General features: G+C 63.2%; 2 protein-coding genes across 2 annotated transcripts; both read left to right on the top strand.

Moving 5' to 3' along the window:
• Positions 1-1,361: 1,361 nt before the first annotated feature.
• BHLHA9 (basic helix-loop-helix family member a9) lies at positions 1,362-2,015 on the top strand. Its single transcript, XM_089772047.1, has one exon. It carries the CDS (start codon positions 1,362-1,364, stop codon positions 2,013-2,015), a length of 654 nt encoding a protein of 217 aa, XP_089628173.1.
• A 3,261-nt stretch (positions 2,016-5,276) lies between these two features.
• TRARG1 (trafficking regulator of GLUT4 (SLC2A4) 1) lies at positions 5,277-13,766 on the top strand. Its single transcript, XM_075904626.2, has 3 exons — positions 5,277-5,704; positions 11,030-11,162; positions 11,608-13,766. The coding sequence occupies exons 1-3, from the start codon at positions 5,336-5,338 to the stop codon at positions 11,625-11,627; spliced, it is 522 nt and encodes a 173-aa protein (XP_075760741.1). The 5' UTR covers positions 5,277-5,335; the 3' UTR covers positions 11,628-13,766.
• The last annotated feature ends 13,463 nt before the right edge of the window (positions 13,767-27,229 follow it).

Consider the following 27,229-nt stretch of genomic DNA (forward strand, 5'->3'; position numbering starts at 1 on the left):
CAACGGAGGCAGCCGGCCCCAGACCTGGCACCGCTACACGCCCTGCCCCGTAACATGGGGCCTTGGCTCAGCTCCGTCCCCCTCGGCCTGGCACGCCCTGGGGGTGGGGAGAGCCGGGATGCCCCTGCTCTGCTGCCCCCCCCCCCCCGGACCTTCCTCCACCAGCGCCAACGCCCGCGCCAGGACCCAGCAGCGCTGCGCGCCGCTTCTGCACGTGGGCCCGGGACAGGCCCCTTGGCGGCTGCTCAGCCCTGCCCCGCCCGGAGTCCGGCTCCCAGCTGGCCGCGGCAAAGCGTCCAGCGGGGCAGAGGACGCCGTTAAGGTGGGAGCGGGGCGGCGCTCGGAACTATTGGTACAAACTGCGGCTCCCTTTGTAGTGCCTCGGCCCCGCCTCTGCCCCGGCCCCGGCCCCTGATTTACCGGCCGGCTCGGACCCCGAGCCCGGAATTAGCAGCGGAGGGGACCGGGCCGGTACCGGCGTCCAAAGCGCGTCGCAAAGGAGTCCGGGGAGGCGCCTCTCGGCTCCAGCCGGTTCCGAAGCGGCCCTAGGTGGGGGCGGCTGCCCGGAGAAGGGGCGTCCTGCCCTCGCGGGGGTACTGGGGGGCCAGGGGGCCCGGAGGAGGGCGAAGCCCAGGAACGGAGCCAGGCGAGCCGCCGGGAGAGTGTCCGCGGGTGGGGCCCCGCCCATGTGGCGGCAGCCCGGGCCCCCGAGTGCGGCATTTGGCGAGGCCTCACGGGGGGAGAGTCTCGCCCGGTTCTCTGGGCAGGGGGCGCCGGGCCCTCCCCTCAAGAGCCCCCGGTCCCAGCACCATGTCCCCCCCCGTCCGGCTGGCGGCTGCTCAGACGCCCCAGCAAGGCGGCGTGTCGGCGCTTTTATCGCCTGCCCCGAGCGGCCCGGCCGCCTCTTCGCTTCCTGCTCCGCCGGCCAGAGGCGCGGCGAGATCCCCCGGCGAATTCCTCCGCCCCAGCCATGTGCGGGGAGGGGGAAAGGTCAGCCCCTTGCAAGGGGGGTCACCTACCCCCCCCGTCCCTAGTGCCCAGAGAGACTCTCACCTCCCTCTGGTCCCTGCAGGCCGCTGCTGTTCCCAAGGGGGCGGGTTGCTCCTGGGGTCTAGCAGCCCAAACCAGCTCCTTTGGGAGCCGGGCCGGAGTGAAACACCCGGGGGGGGGGGGGGCTCTGCGCCGCCCAGGTGTTGGCAGTTTCCACCCCCTCCCCAACCCAGCGCACCTGGGGGCAGGTAATAAAGGGCGCAGGGAAGCCCCACGTGGTGCCATTCAGCGCTGCCTCGCAGAGCTTTCCGCGGGCGGCCAAGGCTGCGCGGAAGGAGGGTGCCCCAGCGCCGCGGGATCGCCGCAGAGCCATGCCCAGAGCAGCCCCGGGGAAAGGCCCGGCGCGGCCCAGGGAGCTGCCAGGAGGGGCGGCTGTCTCCGAGGCTCCCCTGCTGGGGGCCAGGCAGGAGCCGTGGCCCCCCGAGCCCCCCTCCGGCCAGAGCCCCCCGAGAAAGCGCGCCAGGCCGGTGCGCTCCAAGGCGAGGCGGGTGGCTGCCAACGTGCGGGAGCGCAAGAGGATCCTGGACTACAACGAAGCCTTCAACGCCCTGCGGCGGGCGCTGCGCCACGACCTGGGCGGCAAGAGACTCTCCAAGATCGCCACCCTGCGCCGGGCCATCAGCCGGATCACGGCGCTGTCCCTGGCGCTGCTGGCCAGCCCGGCGCGGGGGCGGCCCTGCGCGCACTCCGAGTGCGGGCCCCGCGCCTGGGGCAGCCACTCCCAGCTCGCCCCGCAGCCCGGCTGCCCGGCTCCCGGCTTCCACCGCTGCCCTCCGCGGTACTGCCCTGAGCCCCCGCTCCAGGCTCTCTGCGGGGGTCCCACGAAGGAGGCTTTTACCGCCAGCCCTTCCTGGCTTGCCCCGCTCGGGGGCAGAGCCACCTGCCAATACCCCCGCCTGGACAGGCCAGTCTCCTGGCAGCTGGGCTCTGGCCCAAGCGCCCCGCACTCTCTCCCCATACACTGACCGGGGCTGGGAAGTCTCTCCCAGCCCACGGAGACACGCAGCGCAGAGACAGCGGGCAGGGAGCTCAGGACATTCCACGCGGGATTCCCAGCGCGCGTGGGAAAGCCAGGAGGCGGCAGGAAGCCCGATGCTTTGTGTTTGACTAGGCAGCAGGTTTAGAACCCCCCAAAGGGGAGTTTTTCTTCTCGCAGCCGCACAGCTAACCTGTGGAACTCCTTGCTGGAGGAAGCTGTGAAGACCAGGACTTGAACAAGGTTCAAAAAAGAGCTAGAGACATTCAGGAGGGACAGGTCCACCAATGGCTTTTAGCCAGGCTGGGCAGGGATGGTCCCGAGCCTCTACATGTCAGAAACCGAATGGGTGACAGGGGAGAGATCGCTTGATTCCCTGTTGTGCTCCCTCCCTCTGGAGGTACCTGGCACCGGCCACAGCCAGGACACTGGGCTGGAGGGACCTTGGGGCTGGCCACGCGCCTGTTCTCCAGACAGCGGCGCTTCCTTCTGCTCCGAGGAGACCCCAGGGCCGGTCCCATTAAAGCGCTTGGCTAGAGCGGGTCTGTGCCTCTGTGGAGGGAGTAGAAAGTGGGCGCCAGTCTCCGCAGGCGGCACCCGGGGCGGGCCAGAGGAGCAGGGTTGGGTGGCACCCAGGTACGCGGAGGCGAGCGAGAACCTGGCAGCGCACGGCAGGAGATGGCGGAGAGGGGAAGACTCAGCGGGTCCCGGCCAGGCCGGGAGAGGAGGGGGGGCCTGGGGAGACAGGCAGGCTCCGAGCCCGGACTTGGACCAGCCGAACTAAGGGCTGGTCCGTGCGCTGGCCCCTGGCCGGCCGGTGTCCGTGCGCCTGCGGCGGCAGGAGGGAAGGTTTGTGGGGCGGCTCTGGGTTGCCACTGCTGCTTTGCCGGGGCGGGTCAGTCTCTGGGGCCCCGGGGGAGGGCAGGAGAACCCGCTCGCCAGGGCGGTGCGCTCACAGCCGGGGGAGTGGGGTGGGGAGGGTCCTGCAGTGCCAAGCGGCCAGCGAGAGCGTGGGGCAGGCAAGGGGCGCGGAGACCCGCGGGGAGCAGGGACCCTGCCGGAGCTGCAGGCGCCCCGCGCTTCTGCCTGGTCCGGTTTTGTGCCGCCCAATCCCGCCTGGCGCCTCGGCCGGTGCTACACCGGCCTCGGCGCTCGGGATGGGCGGACGGGACCAGGGGCGCTCGAGGGGACCTGGCCAAGGGGCGCTCCCTGCTGCTGCCCGCCAGCCCCGGGCACTTTCCAGCTACGCCCTCCCCGCCTGGCGGGGGGCAAGGCGCCTTGTGGCTCCGTGCCTCAGTTTCCCTCCTGCGACACGGCGGGGGACTGTCTCTCTGGATGTGCAGGGCGGGGCCCTGACTGCGCGCAGGCGGCGGGAGAGGGGCGAGGCCAGGAGGGGCGCAGGAGCGACGGGGAGGGGGCGCCCACATTAGCCAGGGGGCTGAGTGGGGAGTCCAAGGAGAGTTTTGCGGCCGGGGCACAGACTGCGCCGCTAGGTGGCGCCGGGCACCGCCGAGCGGGGGAGGGCAGAACCCCAGGGAACGATTTTCAATACACCGGGCACAGCTGGGAGGGGGCGGGGCTTGCGGGGAAAGGCCCCGCCCCCGCCTTGATCTTGCCAGGCTGCCCCCACCCCAGGCTCTGCTGCCAGCCCTGGGGCCCGACCCTGCTCCCATTTACGGGGGCAGGAGCCAGGCCGGTGACATCAGCGCGTTGCCCCGGCTGCCAGGTGTCCATGAGCAGGATCTGGCCCCGAGCTGTCCCCCCCCCCGTCTCCCTTGGCTGGGGGAGCAGGTGGGGGCTGGACACGCGGCTTCCAGCTCTGGACCGCGCCTGGCGCTGCCCCGGCCACGTGTCCTTGGGGGGCTTGGCGCAGATGGGGGGCTACGGACCGTCCCCACGACACCGCCTCCCGCGGCCAGAGCCACGTGTCACCCTCCCCACGGGACACGGAGCCCGTGGACATCAGCCCCCCCAAGAAACCGCTGCCCGGCCCCCCAAGCTCCCTCCCGGGGCAAGCCACCGGCCAGGACCGCCCCGCCCTGCGAGAGCAGCTTGGGGGCCACCCTGCAAGCGAGCAAACACCCGCCCGGGCCCGTGGGGATCCCTGGGCCTCCCCGCCGGCGCCCCAGCCCCATCGCTCGGACGCGGGGTGACCGGGGCGCGCGCAGAGCCCGGGGGCGGGGCTGGCAGGGGCAGTCCCACTCGTGCCCCTCTCCCACGGGCAGTGCAGCACATCCCCCCCCCCCCCGGGCTCAGTCCACCGCGCCGCGTGGGGGGCGGCCAGGGGCTGAGCTCCCTGCCCCAGAGGCCGGCCAGCCTGGGCGAGCAGCTGTCAGACACAGTCTCCCATTGGGTCCGGCAGCCCAGCGCCCTCAGGAGCCCCGGAGTCCAGCCCCTGCCCAAAGCAGGACCCGCCCCCCTCACCCATCCCAGCCAGGGCTGTGTCCAGCGGGACCGAGACCCCGCTAGGCCTGGAGACCCCGGGGTCCTCCCCAAGCAGGGGCCGCCAGAGGGCGCTGGGAGCCGAGAGGGCACTGAGGGGAGCAGTGGCCCCAGCTACTATGTGCTGTGCCCACGCGTGGGGGGCTGGCTGGAGCCTGCCCCCCTGGGAGGAGTGCAGGGGGCCAGCGAGGGGCGGGGCCAGCTCCCAAGGTGAGTGGTGGGTGCGGCCAGAGCCCCGCTGAGGTTTTCCACCCACGTGCGGAATGCATTTTGTTCCGTGCACAGAGCCAGTGCACCACCAGCAGAAACACGCCTGCCGGCTGTGGGCACCTTGGTGTGGGCGGGGTTTGGCTCGCTCCTGGGTGGCCGCCCAAGCGCACAGCTTACAGGGCAAATCTGGCTCTGACCCCCCAGCCCTACCTTAGTGGCTTCAACAGCTGGCTCTGACCCCCCAGCCCTACCTTAGTGGCTCCAACAGCTGGCTCTTGCCCCCCACCTCCTGCCTTTCGCGTCTCCAACAGCTGGCTCCTCCCCACTCCTTGTGTCTCTCACTTCGGGGCCGCTGCTGCAAACGGGGGGCCAGGGCCGGGGGCTCCAGCGTCGCTCGCCGCCGGCAGCGGCCCCTTGGCGGAGCGTGGCCCCGCGGCTCGGGCAGGGCGCCAGGCGAGGCCCCGAGCGAGGCGGGGCAGGGGCGAGCTGGCTCCGCCCCGCGGCAGGTGCCAGGCTGCGGGAGGCAGGGCCAGGAGGGGCTCAAATCCGAGCGAGCGCCGGGCAGGGCAGCGCTGCCGGGGAGAGGGACCCGCCAGCGCCGGGGGGAGCGCGCCGGCCGGCCATGGCGATCTAGCGCGCCCGGGCGCAGGAGCCAGCATGGAGCAGGTGGCGGGGGCGCCGCTGGAGGGCCCGGACACGGAGCGGCTGCTGCTGTCGGGCCGGGGTCCGGAGCGCGGCGTGCGGGGCTCCCAGTCCTTCTCCGGGACCCCGGGCAGCGAGAAGTCGCTGGAGCTGGAGCAGAACGGCCACAGCCTGGGGGGCTACAAGTCCGCGTCGGCCGGGCAGCTGGGACCCGGCCCGCCCTCGCCCTCGCCCTCCCGGGTCAGCCTGGGGCGCGCCTCCTCCACCGCCACCCCCAGCGCCCCGGAGCGGGGCCGGCCGCTGGACTACCTGGTGCTGGCCATTCTGTCCTGCTTCTGCCCCGTCTGGCCCATCAACATCGTGGCGCTGGTCTTCTCCATCATGGTGAGTGGGGGGCAGCCCCGGGCTTGGGGGCCCGGCCCCTCCCTCCCCAGGGCTTGGGGGCCCGGCTCCTCCCTCCCCAGGGCTGGGGGGCCCGGCCCCTCCCTCCCCAGGGCTTGGGGGCCCGGCCCCTCCCTCCCCAGGGCTTGGGGGTCCCGGTCGTTCCCTCCCCAGGGCTTGGGGATCCCGGTCGTTCCCTGCCCCCAGGGCTTGGGGGCCCGGCCCCTCCCTCCCCAGGGCTTGGGGATCCCGGTCGTTCCCTGTCCCCAGGGCTTGGGGGTCCCGGTCGTTCCCTGCCCCCAGGGCTTGGGGGTCCCACGCCTCCCTCCTCGTCTCCCGGGTCCCAGCGGCAGCTCTGCGCCCCCCATGCGCATTCAACCGCTGAGCCCCGCTTTCCCCTCCGCCAAGCGCGTCGCGCCCAGGAGCCGGGGTGGGGCAGGAGCCGGGGATGGGAACTTCCCTGCACGCCTGGCAGAGGGGGCCCCGGAGCCGCCCTTGCCCTGCCCCCCCCCGACTCCTCCCACGGCTTATCCCGTCAGGCTCCCGGAGCCCGGAGCGGGGCGGGCCGGAGCGAGCAGCGCTGGGAACCCTGAGGGGCGGCCTGCGGGGGGAGGGGCGGCCTGCGGGGGGGGGAGCCCCCGGCCCAAGACCAGGAGAAGCTGCCAGGAGCCCACAGAGCCGGGGAGGGGCAGATCCTGGGAACCAGCCAGTGTGTGTGTGTGGGTGGGTGGGGGGTGTCCCAGCGCCTCTGGCCCTGCCCCCCCACAGGGGCTGAGGGGCCGGGCGTGGGGCCCTGGGCTGGGGGTGTCCTGACTGGGGTCCCTTGGACCCAGCTCCACCCCTCAAAGGAGCCTGGGATTCTTGCACCCTGCCCACCTGAGCTCAGCCCTGTGCTCCTCCAGAGCTGGGGCTGCAGGGCGGGTCCGGGGGGTGCATGGGAGCCAGAGGCACCCAAAGCGCCCCAGGGCTACCCCAGCCTAGAGCCCCAGAAGCCGCGAGGGAACCCAGGGGCAGAGCTGGAGCAGCGGGGGGGCGGGGGGAGCAGGCAGGGTGCTCTAGGGTGGGGCCCGAGGGAGCCGGGGTCAGAGCAAGCCAGGCCCACAAGCCCCTTTCATGGAGGGTTTGCGCCGCACCAGCTCCCCGCCAGGCCGAGGGGCAAAGGCCCAGAGCTCCTGGGCGGGCAAGAAAGGGGCCAGGAGCGGGGCTGGGCCAATAAACCCGCCGCGCTCACGAGCCAGCGTGGTGAACACAGCGGGAGCAGAGCCACCGGCCCAGCCGGAGCCCTGGCACCAGAAGGGAGGCCCCCCTTTGGCCTAGTCACCGTCCCTGTGCAGCGGAGAGGTGGGATCCTGGCCCACGTGGGAGGGGCGAGGAGCTGAACCCGCCCGTGGCGAGCCGGCCACCTACCCAGACCTGGGCTCCCAGCAGCTGGGGCCTCGGGGGGCGCTGCCTGCCGGAGCCAGTGATCCACGGAGCGTTACCCCCGGTGCTGGGAGCAGGGGTGGCCCACGGTGCCCAGCCCTGGCCGCTGGGGAGAGTCACTACTTAGGGGCGCGTACGTCCAAGCACGGGGCGCGGCTCTCCCGGGCTGCCCTGGGCAGGGCGTAGGCGCCTCTGCGGCTCTGCTCTCAAGAGGCTCTGCCCCCAGCTCCGGGTTGGCCCAGCAGAGACACCAAGAGGGGCTGCTCTTCGGGAACCGCACCTGCCTTGCTCCCGGGCCAGGTTCTGCCGCTCTCGGCCCAGCTGCCTGTGCTGTGGCGAGCCCCCGGAAATCATGCCAGGGACTACTGGCCCCGCGGGAGGCAGGATCTGGCCCCCTAGGAGCGCCCCTCCTGTCCTGCTTGCTTTCGTCAGCCTCCCCGGGGGACTATGGGGCCCTTTGCAGGCCGGCGCGAGCTCCCCGTTGCTATAGACGGAAGCTGCCTTCCCCCCAGCCCCTCCGGCCAGTGCGCTGGCTTGCGGCCTGCGTGTGCAGAGACCCGACCAGACGCCCGGGGCCTCCCTGCCACGCCGGGCGCGGGGCTTCCGGGAACACGGTGCCTCAGAAGGAAGCGCCTCAAACCCAAAGCCCGTCTGGCAAATACCGACACAGGGCCGCTGCCCGGTGCCCCTCCGCAGCCAGGCCCTACCGACGCGCCGCCCGCCTGCCCCTCTGGTAGCAGCGGAGCTGGGCCGCGAGTGAGGCGTGAGGGGCCTTGGGGGTCCCAGGCGAAGACACCCAGAATTCCTCCCCCGAGGATGAGCCAGTTGCTGCCTGGCCGCCCTGTGGGTCCCAGAGCCTGGCAAACTCCTCTGCTTCTCTTCAGGCCCTGAGCCATTAAACAGGCCCCTTTGTTCAAGTAACGAGCCAGCTGGCCCAGTTTCCTCCTTCCCTCCTCCTACACCCGCGGCTCCTGCCCCGCCCACGTGGCTCTCGCTGGGAGCCCAGCACGAAGCCAGCCCCGTGGGCCGGGGCCGGGCCGGAGCACAGGCTGTTCCAGGAAGGCCGCCTTTGCTCTGCCACGGCCTCTTCCCGCTGACGCTCTTTGCAAGAGGGAACTAGTGACGCTGCCGGCTGCCCCGAGCGGCTGGTCAGCTGGGCTCGCCGTGCCTCTGACGCCATCATCCCCACCGGCAACCCCCGGCGGTCGGCCGTGTCACCCCCTTTTCCTGGAGCTGGGTCTCGAGCACTGAGCACCCCCCAGTTGGCCTCCAACAAAGTCAGTTTCTTGGGGGGGAAGGGCCACAGGAAAATCTCTCCTTTGGAAAACCAGCTCAGGGAAGCAGCGGCCACGGTCCCTGAAGCCAGGAAGGGTCGAGCGAGGGGCCCGGTGTCATGGCTATGGCCAAGCCCTCAGTCTGGAAGGGGAACCGGGCTCTTCGCCCGGCCAGCCGGCATCAGTCGCCCAGGGAGAGCCTGGTTAGCCAGGACGTGAGCGAAGAGGGACGTGGCTGATTGCTCTGGAATGCGGTGACATGGCGGGAGCCGGGTCGTGCTCCACGTACGTGGCATCCGCGTGCGTAGGGGCCAGCTCTCCTTCCGCCAGCTGAGCCTGGGGCACAGCAGCTCCCCCGCATATCCTCCTGGGGGCTGGCCGACACTGCAGGGATGGGGTAGGAGCCACGGTCCCTCTCATTCTTCCATCTCTGCGTGGAATCGATTTTGTTCCATGCACCCAGGCACATGGGGATGTGCACCACCAGTAGAAGCACAGGCTGCTGGCTGGGAGGCGCTGGACTCTCTCACTTCCGGGGACCACTGGCTAGGATCCCGGTAGATTTGCAAACCTCCTGGGAGGAACCGAAGAGCAAGGGGAGGGAGTTACCGCGGCGTCTGTGGCTCTCAGTGCCCGAGGTGCAGGGACAGCAAGGAGTGTGCGTGGGTCGCTGAGGGGCGCAGCGCCAGCGGTGGGTGGTGCATGGCTATGCCAGGCACTGTGGAGCGCAGTGCCCGTGTAACCCACACATCTGGAGTGGCACCAAGCCCACTTCCAGGGAGACTCAGAAGTCTGCTTGGCAGCCTTAGCTGAGAGCCAGCCAGCTGCTAGCGCATGGTCTAGCTCATGGCTCCTACAAGGGCAGTGGATGAAAATAGGGCTGGGAGAGGCAAGCTGCCAGCCCCACCCTTCTGTTCAGACCCCCCCCCCCCACGGGATCCATGCCTCCCTCCAGCCCCACGGGGAGGTAGGGTGCCGCGGTGCCCCATAGCACGGGGAGGGTGGGTGCAACACTGCCCCCTGCTGACCCTACAGCGGGCGTTCTGGGGGCGGAGTCTGGGCGGAGCCAGGCTGACAGAGCCTTCCCCTACCTAGTGCACCGGCTGCCCTGGCTCATGCTCTAAGCCAGAGGGCGCAGGTTCGGCCCTTGTACATGCACCCCCAGAGCTCCGGGGGGTTTCGCCTGCTTGCGCGAGGGAGGAACCCCCCGACATTGACCTGAGCAAGCTCCTCCCCGGCTGGGCTAGAGGGATGGCAGGACCCAGGCTCTCCAGAGCCCTCTTGCCCTGGCAACGCCCCTGGGGAAGCTCCCGGGTCAGTTACAGACACTGGCGGGCACGTGGGCCCGGCTCCGGGATCCCAAAGCCGAGGGCTGGCGGGGGGCGCTGGCTCCGGCCTCGCTCCGTAGGTTTCAATTTGGGAGAGCAGGGCGGAAGCACACAACAGAGACGGAGCCCTCGAGGACCAGGAGCCCCCCCCAGGCCAGGGAGGGCACCGCCCCCCAGCTGGGAACGTGCGGGAGCGAGCGCGGCCCATGCGGAGGGAAGGAGAGAACCCTTGGGACAGCTGAGCCGTCCCAAACAAGCGAGCCGAGTGCCGCAGGGCCTGGGAAACAGGCCGTACGCTGGGCGCTCGTGCGGTTGTGCAGGGGAGATTCTGATGCTGCCAGCTGATGAGCAGAGCGCCCCCAGCGAGGTGCGTGTTCCCATGGGTGGTGCACATTTCCACATGCCTGGGTGCACATAGACTTTATTCCACACACGGTTGGAAAATATTACAGGGAGCATTGGCTGGGCCATGTCCCAACTTCTAAACAGCCCCATGGCAGAACCCCCCCTTCCTCCAGTGTAGGCAGCGGCGGCCCGTCCCTATGGGTGAAGTAGGCAGTCACCTAGGACGCCAAGTTCAACGGGGCGCCGATTGCCTGGTTTGCTGAGGGTGCCAGTTGCTGGCAGCTAGTCTAGGGCCGCCCCTGGGTGTAGGCCCCATGGCCTCTCTGCTGTTGAGACTGAGCCGCTGGCCTCCTGCTTCCCCCGCGCTTTGCCCAGTGAGTCCGACTTTGGTGGGCCCCTGGTCCGAGGCTTGTCGGCTCTGCCGGGACCCCCCTGTGCCCCAGGAGCCCGGTGAGAACGCAGCTGATTTCTTAGTGGGAACCGAGCCTAGGAAGGCCTCAGGTTAGACTGAGAAACAAAGGCTACGCCAGAGTCCAGCTGGCCCCGCCAAAGCAACCCGCCAGCCAGGGCCGCGTCGTCCCCGCCCCTGGCTCAGCGGATCCCTCTGAGGATGGAGTCCGGACCTTTTGCTCCTAGAACCACAGGCCCCTTCCCTTTGAGTGGAAGCAGAATCTCCGCTGGCAGGGGTGACGTCCAGCCGCAGCGCCCGGGGGCTGGATTTGGTAGACACCAAGGCTCCCGCTTGCTCGGGTCTGAGTCCCGGCCCGGCCAGGGCTGCTCCGGGCAGTTGAGCGTTGGAAGCAAATGAGGCATCGACAAACGGGAGGGCACCGGTCCCGTTCCGCCCCGGAGCAGGTGGCGCTCCCATTGCGTGGGGTCAGGCTGCCGCCTGCCGCGGAGCAGCCCCGAGCCGGAGCCGCCCCCACTGACAAGCCTGTTTGTGTCTCCCTCCCGGCCAGTCGCGGAACAGCCTGCAGCTGGGGGACGTGGACGGGGCGCGGCGGCTCGGGAGCAGGGCCAGGCTGCTCAGCATCGTCTCCATCGTCCTGGGACTGCTCATCATTGTGCTCTACTGTTCGCTGAACTTCACAGGTGAGACCACGGCCCTGCCGCCGCTCTGCCCATGGCACGCCTGGGGGTGAGACAGCACTGGGCCTGCAGCGGGGCTAACCCCAGGCCGGCCTGAACACTTCTGAGCCGGTGGGGAGAGCCAGAGCCACCAGTGGCCTTCCCACAATGCACCAGCAGCCACAGGGAAGGGGAGGAAGGCGTTGCAGCTGGCTTCGGGGGCTGTAAGCGTCTCCTCCTGCCCGTGGGCCTGTGAGAGGGGAACCTGCGTCCGAGGGGGCGCTGTGGGAAAGATGGGGGCCCTGGCGCAGAAGGACGGAAGTGCGTCCGTGAGGCAGGAGCTGGTGATGAATCCGCTGAGGCGCTGCCAGACGGAGGCCGCCCCACAAGGCCAGCACCGGGTGCACCGTGGGCCGGGGCGGGATTTCGTTCCTCCAGGCCGCACTACGGCTCTTTCTCTCTTTTCCAGTTTTCCAGAAGACGGATTAGCCGGCCGACACCGTGCCGAGGAGGGAGACGCCTTCGCCTTTCCGTCCCAGGGCTTCCCTTCGACCCTTGCCGCAGGAACGTTTCGGGTTAGAAGGGCGGCCTTCCAACCTCTCCCCTGGAGCCTCGTCCGAGGCAGCACCTGCCTTCATTTCCCAGCCTCTTGGACAACGATTTCATGCCAACGCAGACGACTGGCGAGCACCGCAGCTTGGCACGGCCTGGGAGCGGGTTTCGACTCCCGAGCAGAGCAGAGGTGGAATGGAGGGAGAGCCAGCCGGAGGAGTAGCGAAGATGGAACCAGGGAGAATTTTTGTGAACGAGGTTTATTTAAAAAAAATGCCTTTTCAACCATTTCTACCAGACGCGAACGGGGCCTGTCGAGGAAGCGTCCTGCCAATTTGGGGACAACTCCTGGGTGTGTGGATTGATGAATTCTCCAGCTGCCGGCAGGGGGATGAAATCTTGTTCATGGAGGGCAAGAGCCACGGGCAGGGGGGCGCATGCATCTTGCTGCAGCTCCGGCCAACACTGGCTGCTCCGGCGGGGGGGATTTTGTATTTTTGATGGAAAAAAAGAAAAAGGCCGACGACCATTTGCATGCCTGGGGCAGCGGCCTCCTCCGTCTCTCCCCCATCCCGCGCTCTGGGGCTTTTACAGTCGGGAAAATGGCTTCTCCGGTCCGCCCGCCCTGCACCCCGCCAGGCCGCCTCCGTGCGGCTGGGAATCTGCGGTGCCCGGAGGGGAGAGCAGGCAGTGTTCACCTGCGCGTCGATCCCGGCGGCAGGCCCATCCCTGCAGAGACGCCTGCCAGCCCCACGAGCAGCCTCTGGCTGCACATGCCTCCCCCTTCGGTGCTTTGGCCAGCCGCCTGCCGTAGCCCCACCCTGCCTGCGGCCGGTCCCGTCGCTGGGCTCAGCTCCGCCCACACTTCCCGAGCCCGCGTGTTCTGTGCGCCTGCCTGGAGGGGTCGGCGTCTCTGCGCGGGGCCTGCCCGAAACCTTCCCCGGCACGTGGCACCCGGCACGGCCCTTCCCTGGTTTTCTCCTCGGGGCCCTGCCTGGCGTTGCCTGGGATCCACGCCGGCTCTGCTTGCTTGGTCGGCCCCCCAGCGCTGCTGCCAGCCTGGGGAACGTTTCGGGCTCGATGCTTTACCAGGGCGTGTGGCCGGCTGCGTGCCGCCCCCCAGGCTCTGTCGGTGCTGTTTGCCAGCTCACGTATGGGGGGGTGAGGAAAGCTGCAATGGGGCCCCCTTTGACCATTCCTCCCCCCTAGCCACCCCTCCGCCCAGCAGCGCGCTGCTCCTGCCTCCCACCCTGCGCCTCCTGGAGCGCCTTGCGCCCAGCCCACTGGCACGGGGCTGCGAGAATTCCCTCGCCGCCCATTGGCGAGCGCCTCGTTAGCGTGTTTTCCTTGGCACGGCTGGCTCAGAGCGGGGGTGGCGCTAACGCACGAGTCCCTGGGCGCGCCGTGCCCATGCCGCTTGGGCTAGAAGCAATTGGTAGGACGTAGCAGAACGACTTTTTGCCCCCTCTCTCCGCTTTGCTTCCCCCCTTCTCTGGGGTTCGGCTCCTGTCTCCAGTAGAAACTAATAGCGGCTCCCACCTGGCCCAGCCCTCGGGGGAGATGTTGCTTGTTATCGGCGCTTCTGGCGCCCAGGGAGCGCTCCACCGGCTTGGGCGAGGAGGGAGCGTAGTGGCTCTCCAGGGAGGTTTGATTTCCCTCTTCTCCTTTCTCGCTGAGCAATACCCAGCTGGAGGAGCTGCAAACATCTCTGGTACCCAGCTGCCTCGGGCAGGCAAATTGGGTGTCCATCAGAAAGCCCCTGGCAACCCCAGGGGCCAGGCAGTTAGCAGGTGGGAGGCCACGTGCGCGACCCAGAGCCCCACGAGAATTTTCCTCTGCATGGGTCCCAGCCCACGCCTTTCAGGGTCATGATGCGCTTGCTGCCATGGACCACTTTGCTGCCTTGGCCTAGCCTTTGCGCCTGGGCCCCACCCTCTTGCCACTGGCCCCTTGCTTCTCGTGGCTGCTTACAACCCCAAAGAGCCGCGGGGAGAGGTGGCCCCGGAAGCAGGCAGCAGTCGCGAGTTCCAACCCTTAGACCCACATAGACCTGCACAGGCACCCCCCTTTCCCCCACACCGCTCCTGCCCTGGGGCCCGGCCCCGACCTACTCCTCCCCCGCCTTGCCCACACTTCCGGAGCGCCACCCATTGGCTGATGGGCAGCGTTCAGAGGGAGGGGGCGCTTGGGAGGGGAGGCAGGGTAGAGGCCAGGCAGGGATCTGATAGTGGAAGTGGGTGCAAATGTTTCTTTTCTGAATTATTTGCAACTGAAATGGGGTGTGTCTACCCGGCACCACATTTCGAGATGACGCCCTAGTTCAAGCCCTCCCTTCCCCCCATGCAACGAGGCCTAGCGGGCTGGCGAAATAGCGTGTCCGTTATTTCGAAATCATGGGCGTATTCCTTGAACACCTCTGGTATCCCACAATCGCCGTGCAGGGCGGACGTGGCCTTGTTCTCGGGGAGCACGCAGGCCCGCTTTCACCCGTGCGGCCCACTGAGAAAAAGGAGGGGCCATGCACTCGCTGTAGCTGCCCATTGCGGATTTCTAAGCTACTTCATAACGATATAGCCCATCCTCTGAGGCGTGCGGATTAACTAAGCCCCATGTGACGTAATTAGGTCCAACACAAGCCTGACTGGACAAAGTGATGGCATCGGAAAGATAAATGACTTGCCCAAGGAGACTGACAGTAGCAGAGCTAAGAAGAGAAACTGGTCCTGTTTCCTAGGCCCCAGAAAACCTTCCTTCCTCTCAGTGGAAGTCCAGAAAAAAGGGACATTTCATGGATTCTCCACACCCTGCTCTTTCAAAAGGGAAGCGAGAAACACCTGCTATCGCTTGCGTAGCCAGGAACGGTCCCCCCTGGACAGCTGCCACTTTCACGAGCCGCTCCGGGAGCTCCAGGCTAGGATGGAGGAAGCTGAATACATTGGCATGCAGGAGCCGTCTTAGAAAGGAAATGGCAGGGCTAATGTGTCGCATCCATCCAAATGGATTGGGCTTTCTCCCTCGTCCTGGCCCATCAGGCGGTGGGGATAAGAACTTCCTGTCTGTGAAATACAAGCCGAGAGAAAACCGAAGCCGCTGGCGCTCTGCTCGCGCTGCACTCGCCTTTCTAACGAGACAGAGGGATTTGAGTCTTTGCCACGGCTCTGCGCTTGAACAGCCAGCCCCTTTGGTCTCCATGCAGGCAGACCCCCCGAGAATCCCAGCCAGAGTCTGTAGCCACAGGCTGGGGAAGTCCGGCATGGCGAGGGCAGGGCACTGATGCCCTCTGCTGCAGTTACAGGGTCTCCTTTGCTTGGCATTGCCATGCAGGGATGCTCAGCCCCACCCTAAAAGATTCCTCCCCCCCCCGATTCGTCGATTTCAAATCCTGTCCCTCAGTCCCCCGCCCGCCCTACACTCGGTGTCTCTCTCAATAGACTCACTCATAAGTTGCCCCTTAATTATTCCTGAATTCGTTCCAGGTTTCCGGGAGCGGGCGATAGCTGCTGAGTAATGGCAGCTGAACCGGACCCAGTTCCGCGCTGCCATTAGGACGGGGGCTGGGAGCAGCAGGAGCGCGGCTCTCCCGGGAACCGTCCATCCCTTCCCGGTAACAGCGTGGCCAGGAGAGCAGCCCCCCCCCCCCATGCTCAGAGGTTTGATTGGGGCGCTCTGTGCATTTCGGGCCTGTGCTGACCGAGAGGCACTTGGCTCACCCCTGGTCTAGCGAGAGATTCTCTGCAGCACGATGCTTCTGCATTGGCAGCCCAGACGGGCATGGACTGGTTTGCCCCTCTCCCGTGGCAAGCGGCCCTACGTCACGGTCTGCTGCCACCCAGGGCCCGTTTCCCTACTTCCACCCTCCCTGGGGTGTCTGCTTTGGAACAGCCCCCCCGGCGTATTCGCTTGCATTTGTACCAGAAAACCCTCTTTTCCCAGCTGTTTCTAACTTTTCCTGCCCTGGCTCCTGTGCCAACAGTGCCTGGCAGCACCATGCCCGAGCCAGGATGCTGACACTGCGCTGAAGACATGGCTACCCGGGCGCTCTCCCTCCCTCCCTCGCTGCATCATGCCATGTGGAATGACAAGGACCAACCAAGGCAGGCTGGGGGGGGGGGGGGGGGAGATACTGAGATGCATTTCGATGAGGGACCTGGATCCCACCTTGGATTACATCTGGGATTGGAATTCAGGACGCCAGATCCCGCCACGAACGAGTCACAGTCACCCTGTTCTTCCACGCCATGTCTTGTGGGGGGGAAATCGAGGTTGTCTGCTGCCCTCTGGGCCACTGCTGATTCCTCTCTGTGCTTGAATGTCTCCCCCTCCAGCCCCTCCCTGCTTCGCTCCCCCCCTCCCACGCTGTTCCCGCTGCGTTCCCACACCTCCTGGCCCCTGCCTGGTCCCACCTGCCCCACTGCTCAGCAACGGGACCGGGTCATGCTGCCAAGGACATGTCCTCACTGGGCTTTACAGCTGACATGCCAATGAGGCACAGGGGAGCTCACAGCTCGGTCACTGGGTTCAGGCTGCCTGCAGACTCAGGCAGATAGCACTGGCCCAGGCACCTTCCCAATGTACGCTGTGGTTATCTGTCCAGCCAGGCGGGCGAGACGCTTCCTTGCTTTTGAAAAAAATCAACCTTCGATTCGGTCTATTTGGAGTACATGAGACAGCTGCCTACGTACACCGGTGGGCTCAATTTGGGCCATGGGCGCGGCCCTCTTGCCTTAGTTTAAGTATGCTTGTCCTTGCGGCACCGGGGACGGGTTACGGCTGAAATCAGCAAGTCTCCTTTCAGCCCTGTTCTGACCAACGTGCTTGCGCGTTTAAAAACAATCTAGTTTTGCTGAACATTCCCACGCGTGGCCTCACGCCAAAGCAGAAAAACCTCTACTAAAAGTTGTAGCAAGGGGTTTTTTGTAATAATTTTTTTAATTAGCTGGTAATGAAAATCGAGTGTGTCCATGTCATCATGACAAGGAACTCGAGAAAGGGAAAACACGGTTCGCCACGCCCATCTGGTATCGCTTCTGAGCAGGGACCCTCTGGCAAGGCTTTTCTACATGAAGCCACAAAACTGAGATGCAGCCCAGGGTGTATTCCCCATCACTGCGGACAAACTGCTGCCCTCAGGTTCCCCGTTCTGAAGCCAGAGTGGCTGGATCCGGCGTCGTACGGGTTTCCAGACAGCCTTCCAAACAGCCGGGGCAGATCTGGAATTCCAGTGGGGAGCGACTTTTTGTCGATGTTTCTTTTTCTGCAGGATGCTGTGATGTATCTTCTGTACTTTCCTTTGTATTTCTTGGCATGAGAACAAACAATAAACCGTAACATGCATGGTCACCAATTGCCGTGGGCTTCGATTTATTTCAGAGCCAAGGCAAACCGGGACACTCCTGGGATACTCAACCACTTTCTTACTTACTGCAAGCTTTAAGCAGTTAATATTTGTTGTTTAAGTTTTACAAGCCTTAAAAACAACGACTATACAATTTCAACCTTAACTACTATACACTCTGAAGCAATTCATACAGCGCAAAGCAATGCAAAAGCAATTAATATAAGATAATCAGTAATAAAACCTAGTTCACTTACACTTCATCCGTATGCTGCATATAGTACCAGGCAGGAGATCACGGTTCCTTTTCTTCCCACACATTGGAATGCCAGGCACTGGGCTGCCGGTGTGAAGGCCTGTTTACTTCGTTACATCCAGTAGAACATGTGGGTCAATCCCGCCCGTTCCTTCCCATCGATTGTTCTTACTAAGCCCATTGTATAGCAAAGCGAGACTTGGTCGTTCTAATAAAATTTACCAATTCATTACACCGTGTGTAGGATGCCTACAACGCCCAATCCCTATTTGGAGAACATCCTACTCAGGTTGTTGCTGCTATGTGTGGAGTTGACAGTCCTATGGCTGCATCTGTAATTTTTGCTTCTCAGAAACAAAGTGCCAGGACAAGGCTGCTTGTCGGGTGTTCTTGACGTGGTCTCGCTGAATCTGCATTGTTGTTCCAAACATTCCTGCCTCCCAGGCCTCGCCTGCGTGCTACGTGCACCAGACTCGAGACAGGCCTGGGTTTTGCTTGTTAGGGACAAGGCAGACATCCCCACTGATTGTCAAGGCAGGGCCGTCCAGGGACGGAGGGCGGCAGACACACAAAGGAAATAGCCGGAGCGGCCCAGGCAGGCTGGCGTTCTGCCTGGCGAAACAGGCAACCCCCAGCGTTTCTGGGGAAATGCGACAGATCCAGACCGAGCCCGGGTGTGACGCTGCCCAGGCAGAGGGGATCGTTCCTGACGGCAGGACCGGAAGCCACCCCAGCTAGCGGTTCAACAGGGCATCCAGCCAGAGAGGGGCTACGTGGGTGCTTGGTTGTGCGATCTGGGGCAAGTCTTCTCCAAGTCGGGCCTTCAGCTTGTGCTGGAAAAACGGCGCGTGCCCGTTCCCAGGTGCGGCGGGCAGGCGCACACCCTGAGACATGCCCTCCATGGCGCTGTGGCCCAGCGTGGCACCTCAGCGGGAGAGGAAGCCGGGGGAAGGCAGCATGCCGGGTGGGGGGAGGAGGGCTGAGTAGCTTTTACTCGGGTCTCTCCCGGTGGGAGTGGAGATCAACAAACTAGCCATGGAGACGTATGATGGACGGCCGGGAAGGGGGGTGTCGCAGACCATCCCCCAGGGAGCTGCTCTCAGCACAGAGGGGGAGCAGATCTGGGGAGACACATGCCCATGCTATGGCCTTCGTGCAGCCTGCAGCTGTGTGTGTGTTGGGGGGGGGGAGTGGGGGCGGTCAGCTTAGTAGCAAAACCAAGCCCTGACTGCGGAGGCAGCTTGGCCAGGCCTCCCAAGAAGTAACACCAGCTGCTCCCGAGCGCGAACAGAAGCAGGGGGGTGGCTGGTTTAAATAACTCCAGAGTCCTGTACCGGATAGAGCCACTTGGCCTGTCCACAGCGCACCCCAGGGACCCGACCGCCCACTTAGAGATGGGGGAACTGGCTTTCCGAGCCCACCCCCAGAATCGCCCTTCACCCCATCACTGGGGCGCATTTCTTCTTTAATCTCTTCTGCACCAGGGAACGGGGCTGCCTTGTTACCGTCCCCTGGGCAGGGACCCAGCGCCCACTTCTCACGCACCAGGACGGGATGCGCGGGCTGGGAACAGTCAAAGCCAGAATGGCAGCTTGGAGAATAACGCGCCAAGGGGGCAGAAGCCCCCCAGCCGCACAGAGCTCAGCTTTGCCGGCCCTGACGAGCAGAGGCGGCCAGTCGCCAGAGCTCACTTGCCGGAGGGGCGATGGGGCCGGGCCAAGCGGCTTGTTGGCAGGAAGTGGGAACGGGGGATGAACCGTGCCGGGTTGGCGGCTCTGACACACAGTACGACGGCGCAAGGACTAAGGACATTCAAAGCCGGCACTAATTCCAGCTTTGCTCTTCCTCGGCGGCCGCTCCCACTCAAACGCCTCCAGAGGCTGCAGCCGACTTTCCAGGGTGCCCCGTGGGTGGGGGTAAAGAGTCTTTATAGGGGCTCGATTTTTGGGGAGCATTGAGCAGGCCCCTCCCCCGAGAATCAGGTCCCTTGGATTCTCGAGCCGGGCAGCCCTGCTCACCTCGCCTGGTCGCTCTAGGAAACGGCTCCCGGCGAGGATGTCTCAGATTGGCCTGCGCGGTCTGTCCAGTCGTCGCCGGGGTTTACCCCTGTCGGACGCCACCCGCCCACGTGGCGGCAATCCGGCTCGGGAGTCGCGCTCTGCTCCCTCATGGCAGCTACGGACACGTGTTCGCCTCGGGCTGAGCCCGCCTGGGGCCTGGGGAATGGAAATGCAATTCCCAGGCCAGCCGGGGAGAGGCACTTGCCCAGGCAGAGCCGAGCGACGGCCGGCGGCCCCGTGCTTTAGCTGGGGAAGGATTTGACTGACGCGCACACCTGGCTGCCCTCCCGCTGCGGGTCCCGCTCTCCCCACAACCAGGCAATTGAACGCCAGCGCTCGGGAAGCCGGGGCCAACGGGAAGCAAAAGCAAAGGGGCTGCGTGGCCAGAGCACCCCCCGCTATCCATTCCCTCCTCCTGCGGGCGAGTCCCCTTCCCACGGAACCGGCGCCTCCACAACCCCAGACAGTAACCGCCCGGGCGGAGCGGAAACCGCTTCAGCTTGACTCTGTGCCCAGCGCAGTGGGGCGCGAGGGGTCCTGCCATGCTGCCGTGGGGCACAGACTGGCAGGCGGGACCCCCGGGGGAGAGACAAGAACTAGAGAACAAGCAGCGTGATGAACGACGGACGCGTCGGCCTTCCCTGGAGCCCTGGCACCCGCGCCCCGCTGGGCTCCCCGCCCCAGGCCAGCCCCCCAAACAAGGGAGTCTGCAGCAGGCAATGTGCTAAGCCAAGTCTGCGAGCCTTGCACTGAAACTGTGTCAGCAACTTCTCCCACCAAGAACGGGCTCTCAGCCTGCACTGGTGGCGCGAGCGAGCGAGGTGGAGAGCGGGGCCCAGGCCGCCTCTTTGTGCTGAGGCTCCAGTCTAAAGCCCTTGATGCCTCGGGCGGCGTGTGCTAAGAACAAGCTACTCCCGTAGCCCACGTGTCATGAACCAGCTTGGATTTAGGGTTAGCGGTTAGGAATTGGGTTGGGGGTAGGAATTAGGGTTAGGAATTGGGTTGGGGGTTAGGATTCGGAATTGGGGCAGGGGTTAGGGTTAGGAATTGGGGCGGGGGTTAGGGTTAGGAATTGGGGCAGGGGTTAGGGTTAGGAATTGGGGCAGGGGGTAGGGATCAGGGTTAGGAATTGGGATGGGGGTAGGGTTCTTACGAGCTCTCTCCATGGTAGGGAGATGAACTGCAATTTCTTCTCTTAGGAAAAACAAAATCGGATGCTCAAAGCAGCAGAAGCAATTAGATTAAATCGTGCACTCTCATGGGAAGTGCAGTGCCGCTGCGTGGGCGCTGGGATCTCCTCCATCCAGTGGCGAAACGACAGAAGAGAAGTAGCTACGTTAATACGCAACCTTATTAGAGGAACTATCCAGAGGCCCAAGTTAAAATTACACCTGGCGCGAAGTCTGCGCTAATGCTTCCTAGCCAGTTTGAAGTGGAAGATTATACGCATTAAAGATGGAAGAGAGACATTAACCGGAATCTAATCCAAGCCCAGATAGTGCCGGGCTGCTGTCTACAGTCTATTTCCCTCGCCAAGCCAAGAATCCCAAGGTAGGAGACTTCTGCCGTTTCCCTTGAAAGCCTGTTTTAAAAAATCTCATTTAGCAAACTTTCGATGGACTAAAAATGCCAACGATTTCTCGTGGGAAATTTTAGAAAAACATTCATTTGTTTTTTAAGTGGAAAAAAATACAAAATGTAAATAGAAAACCAAAGCCAAAAAAGGTTCAATTTTTGAAAACCATCTTTGGTAAAACACAAACAACCCCCCCAAATATTCACTCTTACTAAAAAACAATTTTTTCCCCCACTCCCAAGAAATTTTTGGTTTCCATTTTTTCCCCTCCATTCACAACCTGGAAAACTTTGACCAAACTATAAGTTTTCTGTGAAAGTTTTTCTTCTGGGCAAAACCCCATTTTTCATCCCCAGCATCGTCAGTGGCTCTGGGGTTTTATAGAAATACAATGACCCAAAACAGAGGGGAGGGACCTTTTTTGGATCAGGGGCCACGGACCCACAGAAAAATCAATCTGGGGCCGCACACAAGTGAGAAGCAAATAAACCCTCCTCACTGACAGGCCCCCAACTGGGGAGAAAGATGCTCCGCACATTCCCCTTGCCCACCAGAGCCCAGAGGGCCTAGCCTAGTAGCATTCTGTGTGCGCCAGCCCCGCAGTGGGGCAGCAGGGGGGCTGGAGTGCCAGCGCAGGCTCCCCGATGCTGGGGGGGGGGGAGGCTCTGAGCTCAGAGGCCAGATCCAGGCAAGTTGGGGGCCCTAGCCCTGACCTAAAAGATGGAAACGTCAGGCAGTTCCAGAGCACAGCAGCCTATTACATGACAACCCCCCGGACCACGTCTGTTACGCGCCCAGCGAAGAACCTCTCCCCAAAGTCGCTGCGTAGGCTGGCATGCTTAGAGCTGCACTGGGGGGCTGGCCACATGACCTCACCTCCCTAGGCTGGCACGGCCGCTTGTGCTCTCCCGCAGACCGCCCGAAAATGCAGAGGCTCCAGGCGAGACGAGGACGCGGGACGCTACCGCCAACACCCAGGTGCTGCAGGACTTCCCAGAGCCACACGGGGCTTCTCGGGGAGATCCGCCGGCCCAGGCCTCTGAACTCAATTCTTTCCGCCCTAGCCCCTCCGCTCGGCAACCCTCGCTCAAATGTCTGATGCCGGTGGCCACGCGGGAGAGGCAGACGGAGCCGTAGCCTGAGACTTGCCTGCCGCGTAGGTGGGTGCAGCACGAGCAGTCCCAGCGCGCGGGTAGGCAAGGAACGAAGGCTTCATACGGCTCAGTCACCGCTCAGTGGAGGAGTTTTCCCGGCGTCCTTTCCAACGCTCCTCAGGCAGGCTGAGAACACGGGATCCGCAGGGGCACGGGGACCTCAACGAACCTGAGAACATCAGTCCCCTGCGTGCGACCAGAGGAGACGCCCCCGCTCTGATCTGCCAGTGCTGGGTCCTGTCCCGGGAGCAGGCCTCTTCCCTGGCGCCAGCGGCTTGTTGGGAACATGGGCCGCACAATCCAAGAGACTTTCTCCATTGCCCGATTGGTCCCACCCAGTGTGCTCTGTGAGCTGAGCGCTTGGGCGGCCACCCAGGAGAGATTCAGATGCGGCCCAGCGGATTGGCAGTGCGCCTATAGCTGCTCCCAGCTGGCAGCATATGTTGCTGCTGGTGGTGCACATCTGCACATGCCTTGGTGCACATCGCAAAAATTATTCTGCACACGAATGGGAAAAATTAGAGGGAACGTTGGTCCCAGCTCCTCTGGCCTGCAATTCCTCGGGGGAGATTTACTTTTCCAAGGCTCCTGATCCAAATCCGAAAGGATCCCTCCTCTGCCACGGTGCAGGCCTAGGTCAGATCTTGCCAGAGGTGCTCCTTCCCAGAGATCACAGGACATCTGGGATGCCAGCAGCCACGCCCCAAAGTCCTGCAGGATCCACTAGCGTGGGATCTGCTGAGATATCGCAAGAGCCAAGATTCGGCCCATCCCCGTGTGCGTCTCACCCGCATCCGAGGGTGAGCAGGAGAGAAGCCGTTCGTGCTTCTACAACCCAGGGAGATGGACGTCCCTGCAGAGGGAACTGGAGCAGCGTGGAGCGACAGCGTCCCCCGGCCAGAGTGTTAACCAGCAGCATCAACGGAACGTCCCAGCCAGCTGGGCAGAGGTAGAACGCCGGAAGTGCCAAGTGCTTAGCCACCTGTATTATTAATATGGCAGCCTGAGGTGCCCGTGACTAATGGATCCAGGCGGAAACGGCAAGAGGGTTCCGGCTGAGATCCGTGGCAGAGAGGGAATTCAACCCAACACTTAACGGTCTTTGCTTAATGAATTTGCATCCGTTCTGGTTCATGGGGGGGGGTAGGGGGAGGAGACTTAAGTCAACTCTGCCCCATGCCAGGCCCAGGCAACCCAGCGTGAGTTTGGAGGCTGAGCACAAACCACGCACACCTTTTCTCTCGCACAGAATGGGCTGTGACCCAGAGCCCGTGGAGCACGGCACCCACCCCACAGCGCCCAGCCGAGCACCCCAGAGCAGCCGCCTCGTGTCCATGGCAGGCAGGGTCTGGTAGCGGCTTCTGTTCCCCTCTTTGGTTTGTCTGAACAGCTGCAGCTAGCGGCTCTGCCCTGGGCATGGATCTGTGCCTGCAGCCCCCCACGCCGTGCCAAGCAGAGCCGAGACCAGCTCAGTGCTGCCTCTGGCCCTTCCTGCCGCCGGCAAGTCATGCGCCAGGGGACGGAGCCAGAGCTGAGCGGTGGAAGCTGGCGCGGACGTGTGGCCACAGGAGATCTGGGGGGTGGCAGCGCCAGTCCAGGCTGTTCCTAGGCCCATCCCCCCCATCTCCCTGGCCGCAGAGGCAGGCTGCTGGGCTCTGTGCTGGGGACAAGTACTGGGCTCGCAGCCCGGCAGCGCCAGCCTCTCTCCACTCGCGGAGCAGCAGCAGAGGCAGCAGGAAGCAGGGCTCCAGCAACGAGTCTCACGCCGTGCCGGAGGGAGCCGTTTCCCATTCAAATCCTGGTGCGGAACACCGAGGGGGAGCAAGGCAGCCCGACCGGACCGGCGTGCAGGGCAGAGGCCTGCTCACTCATCTCACAGAGGCAAGAACAGAAGGGGGGGGGGGGGGAGACAGACTCCCGGGGAGCTGCGATCCCGGGCCCCAGCCTGGCCCTTGGAGAATGGCTGGAGAAGGTGGCTCTTCCCCCTCGGCACCACCAGTCCAAGGGCGGCTGCCGCATTCACGGAAGGTTTCTGGTCTGAAGCGGTCGTGAGTGGGGGGAGACGTGCTGGCGGCAGGGCCGGGGGGCTGAAAGCAGGACCGATGGCTTTGTGGGGAGGGGGCTGAGTGGCTGGAGGTAACTGGAGAGGCCAGCCCGGAACGAGCACCGCGGATCGGACTGACAATTCATCCCGCTGGCGGCCTTGCTCGATGGCCGGGCCCGCTACGTGCTGGGGGGAAGGCAGCCATGTCCTCGTGCACGTTGCAGACGGGGTGCGCTCCAAAGGGGAGACTCTCAGAGGGGCCGGGCGAGGCTCGGAAACGTGCAGGCCGACGACCCACGTCACTTCCAGCGTCCTGGCGCAAAGAGGCTGCTCCTGGGGAGAGCAAAGCCGAATGCTTTGAAACTTGGCGGAGGGGCTCGATTCAATCAGAGCGAGCGTGAGCCAGAGGAAAGCCGGGGGGGGGGGGGGGCAGGAGCCTCTGGCTGTGCTGTCCCCCCCCCCCCGCCCCGCATTCTCCCCCCGAGGTCTTCAACCCCCCGTCGGTCTGGACTGGCCCGCGCCACGTTGGATCCAGGCAGATGGGTTGTCTCATCAGCGTCACGGATGCAGAGGGACGTGGCATCCACACGCCGTGGTTCCTTGCAGGTCTAGAGCCTGTCATGGCAGGGGCTGGAAAACCCTGAGGAAACCGAAGGCCTATTGAGAGGCACTGACCTGCCGATACCCCGCGGGCGGCGCTACTGTAAGGAGCTGGTTTTGGCTTTTAGGCTCCAGGAAGCCCCCGATGCTTCCCAAACAAGATTCGAGAAACAGAAGAGTCCTTCACCCGGCGCCATTTACAGCGAGAAACTATCCGGCCTGTATTTAAAGTCCTGGAACGAGGCAAAGGCCAATGGGAAGAGGCTCCAAAGAGGGGCAGGATGGGGGCTCACACCGAGTGGTGCGGCTGAGCGGTGACAGCGGTAGGAACGTGACGGGGGGCAGAACGACCCCTCACCTGGCCCCCCGGGACGAGGCGCGAGAGGGCTGCCAGGTCGCAGGGAGGCTGGAGGGTTATAAAACCCTCTCTGGCCTCGGCAACGAGACAGGATCGGCCAGTGGAGAGGCAGCTGGAATCCGCCTGAATCACAGCCGCAGGAAGGGCTGCAACCCTTTTACACACCAGCCTGAACTGCCCTCTTAATTACACATGGGGGCGTGTGTGCAAGTGTGTGTGCAAGAATGTGAGTGTGAGAGCATGTGCAAGTGTGCAACTGCATATAAGCGTGCATGTGTATGTGAACGTGTGTGCATGAGTGTGACTGAGTGCACATGTGAGTGCATGTGCGCATGAGCGTGTAAGTGCACGTGTGAGCATGAATGCAACGTGTAAGCATAGAATCATAGGACTGGAAGGGACCTCAAGAGGTCATCGAGTCCAGCCCCCCGCCCTCAAGGCAGGACCAAGCTCCGTCTACACCATCCCTGACAGATGTCTATCTAACCTGTTCTTAAATATCTCCAGAGAGGGAGATTCCACCACCTCCCTTGGCAATTTATTCCAATATTTGACCACCCTGACAGTTAGGAATTTTTTCCTAATGTCCAATCTAAACCTCCCCTGCTGCACTTTAAGCCCATTACTCCTTGTCCTGTCCTCAGAAACCAAGAGGAACAAATTTTCGCCTTCCTCCTTGTGACACCCTTTTAGATATTTGAAAACCGCTAGCATGTCCCCCCTTAATCTTCTTTTTTCCAAACTAAACAAGCCCAGTTCATGAAGCCTGGCTTCACAGGTCATGTTCTCTAGGCCTTTAATCATTCTTGTCGCTCTTCTCTGTACCCTTTCCAATTTCTCCACATCTTTCTTGAAATGTGGCGCCCAGAACTGGACACAGTACTCCAGCTGAGGCCTAACTAGTGCAGAGTAGAGCGGCAGAATGACTTCACGAGTTTTGCTTACAACACACCTGTTGATACAACCTAGAATCATATTTGCTTTTTTTGCAACAGCATCACACTGTTGACTCATATTCAACTTGTGGTCCACTATGACCCCTAGATCCCTTTCCGCCATGCTCCTTCCTAGACAGTCGCTTCCCATCTTGTATGTATGGAACTGATTGTTCCTTCCTAAGTGGAGCACTTTGCATTTCTCTTTATTAAACCTCATCCTGTTTACCTCTGACCATTTCTCTAACTTGCTAAGGTCATTTTGAATTATGTCCCTATCCTCGAAAGAAGTTGCAACCCCACCCAGTTTGGTATCATCTGCAAACTTAATAAGCGTACTCTCTATCCCAATATCTACATCATTGATGAAGCTATTGAACAGTACGGGTCCCAAAACAGCCCCTTGCGGAACTCCACTTGTTATCCCTTTCCAGCAGGATTTAGTACCGTTAACAACTCCTCTCTGACTATGGTTATCCAGCCAATTATGCACCCACCTTATCGTGGCCCTATCTAAGTTATATTTGCCTAGTTTATCAATAAGAATATTATGCGAGACCATATCAAATGCCTTACTAAAGTCTAGGTATATGACATCCACCGCTTTTCCCTTATCCACAAGGCTCGTTATCCTATCAAAGAAAGCTATCAGATTAGTTTGGCATGACTTGTTCTTCACAAACCCATGCTGGCTATTCCCTATCACTTTATTACCTTCCAAGTGTTTGCATATGATTTCCTTAATTACCTGCTCCATTATCGTCCCTGGAACAGACGTTAAACTGACTGGTCTGTAGTTTCCTGGGTTGTTCTTATTCCCCTTTTTATAGATGGGCACAATATTTGCCCTTTTCCAGTCTTCTGGAAACTCCCCTGTCTGCCATGATTTTTCAAAGATCATAGCTAAAGGCTCAGATACCTCCTCTATCAGCTCCTTGAGTATCCTGGGATGCATTTCATCAGGACCTGGTGACTTGCTGACATCTAACTTTCCTAAGTGATTTTTAACTTGTTCTTTGTGTATCCTATCTTCTAAACTTACCCTCTCTCTGCTTGTATTCACCAGGTTAGGCACACCTCCAGACTTCTCACATGTGTATGTGAATGCATGTGCGCATGAGTGTGCGAGCGCGAGAGCACGTGAGCATGTGCGTGTATAGGAGATAAACGGCTCTCTCAAGTGCTCCGGCTAAGCCCCAGGTGTTTTGCAGACAGAGGAAG

Source organism: Pelodiscus sinensis, chromosome 21 (genome assembly GCF_052426305.1).
Source record: "Pelodiscus sinensis isolate ZL-2025 chromosome 21, ASM5242630v1, whole genome shotgun sequence".
In the NCBI taxonomy this organism is placed as follows: domain Eukaryota; kingdom Metazoa; phylum Chordata; order Testudines; family Trionychidae; genus Pelodiscus; species Pelodiscus sinensis.

Bases quoted from the DNA above. Each gene is read 5' to 3' on its own strand.
- BHLHA9 (XM_089772047.1), top strand. From the start codon at position 1,362: ATGCCCAGAGCAGCCCCGGGGAAAGGCCCGGCGCGGCCCAGGGAGCTG.
- TRARG1 (XM_075904626.2), top strand. From the start codon at position 5,336: ATGGAGCAGGTGGCGGGGGCGCCGCTGGAGGGCCCGGACACGGAGCGG. The intron at 5,705-11,029 runs GTGAGTGGGGGG...CCTCCCGGCCAG, and splicing joins CGCTGGTCTTCTCCATCATG to TCGCGGAACAGCCTGCAGCT. The intron at 11,163-11,607 runs GTGAGACCACGG...TCTCTTTTCCAG, and splicing joins CTGTTCGCTGAACTTCACAG to TTTTCCAGAAGACGGATTAG.